This window comes from Podarcis cretensis, assembly GCF_951804945.1.
Source record: "Podarcis cretensis genome assembly, chromosome: 1".
Classification (NCBI taxonomy): Eukaryota; Metazoa; Chordata; class Lepidosauria; order Squamata; family Lacertidae; genus Podarcis; species Podarcis cretensis.
Window position 1 is genome coordinate 46,903,577 of NC_137170.1, and position 8,461 is coordinate 46,912,037.

An 8,461-nucleotide genomic window follows, 5' to 3' on the forward strand; every position below is an offset into this window, starting at 1 on the left:
AATAGAATTAAAAATCTAAAAGATCTATTAAAAACATAACATACAATCGCAATAAAGCAGCAGGGCACCACGGGATCCAATGATGTATCATCACACACGCACCCCAGATTTGAAATTTAGGCTGTGCGTGACTTTTTTTGCAAAGATACCACGGTGGAGCAGGTTGCTACTCCTGCATCGTAAATCAGATTTAAAGGTAAATGACCCCTGACAGTTAAGTCCAGTCGCAGACGACTCTCGGGTTGCGGCGCTCATCTCGCTTTACTGGCTGAGGCTTGGGAGTAATTATTTTGAATTCAAACTAATTTACTTCCGGGCAAACACCCATAAGCTGGAGCTCACCTCAGCATGCCTTACTCTTGAGTAACTATGTTTAGTGCAGTAGGTTGGAATTCTAAACCCATATTTATTTACTTGGAGATAAATCTTATTAGTCAAAAGAGGTTCAGTTTGGGCTTCAAGCCACATAGGTGTCTCAAGATGCTGTTTTGCCATATTAACAAATCATATACAGCCAGATTTAACACAGATAATGTCAATGACATAAAAGTAAATACAGCTGCTCAACAAATAATAAATACTAATGCTATTTAAAATGGATCCAGTGAAATATCTACAGCAAAATTAATTATATGATAATAGCAGAATAAACAGTCACTCATATGAAAGAGTAATTCCCATGAGGTGTTTTTGAGGCTTCCCTAGGTTGCAGACACAGACCTCAGAAGGACAGGCACTTACCAACAAATAATTTAAGCCACTATAAATACATTTTAGCTATGTGCACTTATTTAGAAGTAAATCCTGTGTTTGTAAGCATGCACAGGATTGCTGCCTAAATCACCAACTTGTGCAGTTTGAGCTATTCAAATGCAAGTAGCTCAGTTGGTGACTTTTACTGGAATCCTAAACATGTTTACTAAAGTAAGTCCTTTAGGGGCAAATAGGACATGCCAAGTATCATGTTGCGCAGCCTTTTGCATTTAGAGGGTTAGGAGAAATCAATTGAAAGTTTGTTTTTCATGTAATGTGAACTGCATTGCTAATATGTGCATATTACTGATACTGATTTTAAAAACAGCAATATTAGATGTTATTATATATGTATACATTACATAATATATGTGAAAACTGACAGCAAATATTAAAAATGACCAAGTTACATGCCTTTCTCTAGTTTAATTATTATTTGCAAAGAAAGAGATAAGATGAATCTGTATATGGCTTTGCGAAGTCAAATCTTATTTTGCTACTTGTATTTCAGCCTTGGTTGGGAATCCCTCCAACCCCATGGACACAAAGAGCCTTCTTAGAAGCACTGAAAATACGCAGTGCTGAGAAGGCAGAATGTGCCAAGAAACCAAAAGCACCCACAGAGAAGCGGAAAAAATCCAGGGTCAAGAAAACAAAAACAAAAAAACCTGCTCAGAGTCCATTTACTAGTCAGCCACTCAGCTGACTCTTCTACTGTGGGAAACAAGGTACAAAAGTCATGTACAGAAAATAGCTTTTCAGATACTTGGAAGCAGAATAATCATAGTACAGTTGTTAATTGGTGTATGTGTTCCACCATGATCTCTAGTCAAACCAGCTCTGCAGGATTTTGAATAACTGAGCTTACTTCTGCATCTAGTTTCAGCTCTCTCAGGGTGTATTTCCAGCATTGCTGGTATTGCCACACATCTATTACATTACTGGTAATACTTCTGCATTATGGGATAGTGGCCATGCAAAGCAATATATTTCTTCACTAAGAAGCAAACACAACCTAAAGTTTTATTGTGTATTTATTGCATGAACTACAGCTCATGTCCATATGTGCTCATGTAGCCCTTCAGAAATAAAAATAAATGGGCAAAGCTACCACACCCTATGTGTAATGCCCACATTTTTTCCTTTTTAAAAAGAGAGAAGGGCAGAAGTTGCTAGCAACTTGGGTTAGTTTTACCACTATGTTCGCTGAGTGTTTACCAGGCTTCCTGTTTCCTGCATACTAGTGGGAGTTTCCCCTCAGTTTAATCCTATTTGCATAATTATCAAGTTTTTGATGCTGGATGAGAGGTACAGTCATACCTCATGTTACGTTTGCTTCATGTTACGTTTTTTCAGGTTACGTCCCATGGCAACCTGGAAGTACCGGAAAGGATTACTTCCGGGTTTTGCTGCTTGCGCATGCACAGAAGTGCTAAATCGCACCGCGCACATGCGCAGATACGGTACTTCAGGTTGCGCTCTTTTCTTTTTTTCCCCCAAGTGAATTTTTATTGTTTTCCTTATATATTCTTTTCCAACAAATTGTAATAGCACCATACATTCCCTTTGACTCTGCCGAGTCGCGACCCCCCTCCCTCCCCACAACTGGTATATTTATCCTCTTTCCATCACGCACATCATTCTCATATTAGTACTATTATACATTGGAGGTATTATGTCAATCCTGCTAGTGTCTTGACCTCTTTACAATTCTTCTTTAAATATTCAATAAATTTACTCCAATTATTTTGGTATCTTTGATCTCCCTGGTCCCGGATCCTCCCTGACAGTTTGGCAAGTTCTGCATATTCTGTCAACTTCGCCTGCCACTCCTGAATAGTTGGTATATCTTGTACTTTCCATCTTTGGGCCAGAAGGGTCCTCGCGGCAGCTGTAGCATACATGAACAAATTTTGATCTTCTATTTTAATTTCTGTTCCTATTAAGCCTAATAGACACGCTTCCGGTCTTTTGGGGAAAGTATATCTAAATACTTTTTTAAGTTCATTATAAATTGATTCCCAAAATTTTTTTACCTTATCGCAGGTCCACCACATATGGAAATAGTCACCATCTGCCTTTTTACATTTCCAACATTTTCTTTCTTTTTTCCTAAACATTTTAGCTAATTTTACTGGCGTCAAATGCCATCTATACATCATTTTTAGCAAGTTTTCCTTTAAAGCCATACATCCTGTAAATCTCAAACCCTCCTTCCATAATCTTTTCCACGCATCCAATTCAATGTTATGCCCAATATCAATTGCCCATTTTATCATTGATTCCTTTACTTCTTCGTCTTTTGTATACCATTCTAGTAATAAACTATACATTCTTGATAAAATTTTATCTTTACAGTCTATTAACTCAATTCGGAATTTCGATTTTTTATCTTCGAACCCATTTCTCTTTTTATCTTCCGTTAATAAGTCACTGATCTGGTGGTATTGCAGCCACCCTGTTAACATCTTTTCTATTTGGTCATATGGTTTGAGCTTTATCCCTTGGTCTGTTTTCCTAGTAATATCCTCATATGTTACTCTTTCCCCTTCCATGTTTACTTTTTTTGTTGTCAGCACCTCAATTGGTGATATCCACCACGGTGTCTTTCTTTCCAGGAGGTTTTTATTCCGATCCCATACTTCATATAAAGAATTCCTGATCACATGGTTTAGAAAACCTTTATGTACCTTTACTTTGTTGTACCATAGGTACGAATGCCAGCCGTATCTATTGTCGTGGCCCTCTAGATCTAATAGGTCAGTATTTTCTAAAGTCAGCCAATCTTTTAACCATACCAAGCACGAAGCTTCATAATATAAAGTCAGGTCTGGTAAATCAAAACCTCCTCTTTCTTTCTTATCTACTAGTATCTTCATTTTTATCCTTGGCCTTTTCCCCTGCCAGACAAATTTCGCTAAAATTTTTTGCCAATCCTTAAATTGTCTTATCCCTTTTAGCACTGGTATTGCTTGAAATAAAAATAACAGTCTAGGTAATATATTCATTTTTATCACAGAGATTCTTCCTAATAATGACAATTATTAGACAATTATTAGCAGACAAATAAGTCAGCTCCATGTGTCCATATCTTTCTTAATTTCTTTCCATACCACCTCATAGTTGTCCTTGTACAGGTTTATATTTTTTGCTGTCATCCAAATTCCTAAATATTTTATTTTTTTAGCTATCGCGATTCCTGAGTCTACTTGTAATTCTTCCATCTCTTCTTTCTTCAGATTTTTTGCTAGCATTTTCGTCTTGTTCTTGTTGAGTTTAAACCCTGATACCTTCCCAAACTCTTCCATTCTTTTTATTGCCTCTTTCACACTTTGTCTTGGTTCTTCCAACGTTAAGACTAGGTCATCTGCGAAGGCTCTTAACTTAAATTCTTTTCGTCCCACCTTAATGCCTCTAACTTCTGATGATTCTCTTAACCTTTTGTTCAAGACCTCTAGGACTGTAATAAATAGCAAGGGAGACAAAGGACATCCCTGCCTAGTACCTTTAGTATCAAAGAAGGCCTTCGGCAGTTTACCTTCATATGTATTTCGCCTCTTTGTTAATCTGTCTAAATCCGGTACCACCACTCCATTGAAATCTCCCAGTAGTATCAATTTCTGATCTAAATACTCTAACATTATTTCATTCAACTTTGTATAAAATTCAGCTTTCTTATCGTTTCGTGCATAGATCCCCACAATCAGCCATTTTCACCCTTGAAACCCAATTTGTACAATCAATATTCTTCCCTCATCCTCCTTAAAAATTACTTTTGGATCATGCTTCTCTTTTACATATATTACCACGCCTCTCTTTTTGTTCGAATCTGACGTGATAAACTCTTGACCCAGTTTTTTATTACTTAAAATTCTTTTGTGCTTTTTTGCTACATGTGTTTCTTGCAGGCATATGATATCTAGGTTTCGTTTAATCAAAACATGGTTAACTTTTCGTCTCTTATTTAAATTGTTCATCCCATTGACATTCCAGGAAAATACTTTCAGGTTCATTATTTCTTTTATCTAAGAGTTCCCACTCAGTTGCGCTAAGTTTACTGTTCTTTGTTGTTGTCTTCTTCTTCTGATTCCTCTCTCTCTTCTTCTTGTTCCTCCTCCTCTTCCTGATGTTCTTCTTTCTCCTTTTCTTTTCATGTTGTGAACAGGCCTCCGGAATTGATCCCGTTCGCAACCAGAGATACCACTGTACTTAAGCCTGTAATTCTAAGCACACTTTTACAAAGAGAATTATTGGAAATTGCAGTCAAACATAACTAGCAAGCATAGAGCTAGTGGCAAGCATAGCATTATTTACTGCATGAAGGGATTTAGGAAAATAGAGCTGTGTTCCTTGACTCAGCTAGGTCAGTCCACCGGAGAGGGAGGAAGTGAGGCTTTCTTCTTCTTCTTCTTCTTCTTCTTCTTCTTCTTCTTCTTCTTCTTCTTCTTCTCTCTCTCTCTCTCTCTGCACCATGTAACCAACAAAGGAGGATGTGTGTAAGCTTGCTCTCAAGCTTAGAGCATGTGTTTGAAACTACTAGCTGTATTTTCTACCCAATAATATTTTGCCTGTGTCCTCCTTGCAACTGCATGGAGCAATGCATGTACCAGACCTTTGAATCTGTAAGTAAAGCATTTAAAACTTACTTAGCAGTGTGTGGTCTGTAGAAAGGTAGAAAGAGTGGGAGCATTGTAAATGAGATAAGAGGGGTCAAACAACCTATATTCCTAATGCTACACTGCTACTTGGCTTTTGTGCTTTAAACTCTCTTGGGACTTTCTGTGTGCTTTTTTAATCTAGGCACCCAGCGGATTCTTTTGTTGTTCACCCACACATGCGGGTCCACAGGGATTCATATATTTAATTCCCCAGCAAGAATAAGGCCCATTGATTTCAATGAAGCTCACATCTGAGTACAAATGCTTAGGGATGTGCTGTAAGTCACTTCCAGTGCTTCATTGAAATGCAGTCCATCTACATTTAAAACCCCATAGCTTTAAAGGTGCATTTTCAGAAATGACATGGACTAAATTGACCCATATTGCAACCCACCATGAAAAAACCCACCAAGGAATACATAATAGGTTCAATCATATACAATACTGATGTTTCTTTTATGAGGTGAATGATCCAATATGAACAAGAGCCAGTGAATGTGCAGGGAGACAATTAATATGCTGTACTTTCTGTTAGCAGTGAGGGAAGAACTGCATTCAAATGGGGTCAGAATAATTTATTTGAGTCAGTCTAGATTTCAGGTCTGTTTCATATGCACTTTCATTAGAAAAGAGTACAAACACTTACTTCTGGCTGCTCTGAATTGTCTAGCTCAGAGTAAATCCACTGAAAGTAAATATAGTCGTACCTTGGATCCTGAATGCCTTGCAAGTTGAATGTTTTGGCTCCCAAACGCTGCAAACCCGGAAGTGAGTGTTCCGGTTTGCGAACGTTCTTTGGAACCCGAACATCTGATGCAGGTTCCAATTGGCTGCAGGAGCTTCCTGCAGCCAATTGGAAGCCGCTACTTGGTTTCCGAACGTTTTGGAAGTTGAACGGACAACCAGAATGGATTCCAGTCGACTTTAGAGGTACAACTGTAGCTTATTTCAGTGGCTCTAATCTGAACATGACCAACATTGGTTATCACTCTTAGTATCAGTTTTAGATTAAAACACATACACAAAAATATGATTAAAATATTTCTGTACAACATTCCCATTAGTATTGTTGGAATCAGGGCTTCACGGATTTACTTTTGTATAGTGATGTAACCTGAACCATTCTTTACTTAAGACCATGAAATTGTTGTCATTGTTGATTCAAATATCAACTATGCCAGCTTTAGAACTAAATACATAGTTTTAAAAAACTATTTTGGCCTGAAAAACAGGATATTAGGGTAATAGAAAAACCAGGGTAATAGAAACTTTATTGTCCACCTTGGACACTTTATTGGATGATCACACATGCAGTCAGAGTGATATTTTCTGCATAGCATCTCATTTCAAAAACAAAGGTGACCTTGGAGGAGCTTACCAGTCGATCCTATGCAGAGTAGGTATGGCGTTTGGTTAAAATAAGTTTAGGCATGCTGAACAGTGTAAAATCAGAGTGGATTGCATCCATCACTGCCCCTAAAAAAGGAATTGTTATAAAAATTTCTATACTGCCCTTCAGCCGAGGGTCACACGGTGGTTTACAATATAAAAACACAAAAATGCATAACATAGTAACAAATGAAACAATATCCCCCACATTCTTTATTAAATTTCAAGGGATCATATTATTGTAAACCACACTGGGAGTCTTTTCCAGTTTAAAAATGGTAAAAATATTTTAACTAACTAACTAAATCCCTTTCTACCTTTCCTGCAGAAATTCTTAACTGTCACTTCAGTTCTTCCTGTCTTTTCATGCGACCCCTTTTCCAGTTTAAAAATGGTAAAAATATTTTAACTAACTAACTAAATCCCTTTCTACCTTTCCTGCAGAAATTCTTAACTGTCACTTCAGTTCTTCCTGTCTTTTCATGCGACCCCTTTTCACATTAGTCATGGGTATTAAGGAAATGATTTCTAGAGTATGGTCCTGTTGTCAAGCTGGATTTATTGTTTTACATCACACTGTGTGGTTTTATGGCTCTTGATAGATACTATCAAGTGGTAGAAATCCCATAAATAAAATAACAACAGTGGATTCATATTATCGGTTTTCCTGCAGTGAAGTGATTTTTCCCTGTTTCTTTTTTCCTTGCAAAGAGACTTTATAGTGAGATCTGCACAGAACTACCTAATATGAAAAACAAACAAACTGTAGTATGAAACCAGTTTTGGCATCACCAGGTACAGCTGAATAAGCTCAGCTAAACAACACTATTAAGCCTAAGAAAACGAAGCATCAGGAATATACTATTAGCATCGTATAGGAGACTTGGCAGTTTTAGAGAGTGTGTCTGCAGTGTTCAGTGGTGTTTATTCACTGCCAACAATAAGGTCTGGCACAAGTGTTTTGCCTTAAGTCTCTAGAAACCTTGCTATAGCTCCGTTCATATATCCTAAGCATCACACTGTTTGTTTTGTCTCCAGATGCAGAGGGACATTACTGTACATCTCTGTCATTCTCAAATACTTCGGGAGCTTCATCTGATTGACTAGCAGAAGTGCACTCTTGAAGAAAATAAATGGATCAGAGGGATGGCTAGACAACATTACAACAAATATATATTTGTTAATGGACTTCTATGGTTTTTTAAGTTGTAGTAATTTACTGGCTTTGATTTTTTACACCTGTGCAACAGTATTCTTCAATTAAATTAAAAGTTAAAATGAAAGCAAATATTTTTGTGTACCATGGTTTCCTGCCTTCACCCTTCCATTACTCCCCTTCTTGAATGACTAATCTGCACAAGTGTGAGTGTTACTGAATGGGATTATCAGAACAACATCAGATGAACGTAGTGGTTAGGTAATAATATTGTTGCACGCCACCCCAGTCTCCAAGCAGTTCAAGATTTCAGGGGTTCCAGGTGCTTGCCCAGGATTCAGTTTCCTTGAAATGAGGGGCTGTGGTGTGAAACAAGGTTTGGATTACTTTATGGGCCCTACCTTTAATTATGGAAATCTGGCAGACCTGCTAAGAAGGAATATGACCATCGTTGGGTTGGAGCTCCCCCGAGAACTGCTTTTTAATACTAAAGATTATCAAGATC

The 8,461-nt window shown here is 37.6% G+C and overlaps 1 protein-coding gene across 4 annotated transcripts in view; it reads left to right on the forward strand.

Moving 5' to 3' along the window:
• HEATR4 (HEAT repeat containing 4) overlaps nucleotides 1-8,088 on the forward strand; it is a 41,183-nt gene extending 33,095 nt beyond the window's left edge. For all 4 annotated transcript variants that reach the window (XM_079989977.1, XM_079989979.1, XM_079989976.1 and 1 more), the window contains 2 exons: nucleotides 1,265-1,481; nucleotides 7,839-8,088. In XM_079989977.1, the coding sequence (XP_079846103.1) occupies nucleotides 1,265-1,459 (195 nt within the window). In that variant the 3' untranslated portion in view covers nucleotides 1,460-1,481; nucleotides 7,839-8,088. The remainder of the gene's footprint in view (nucleotides 1-1,264; nucleotides 1,482-7,838) is intronic.
• The last annotated feature ends 373 nt before the right edge of the window (nucleotides 8,089-8,461 follow it).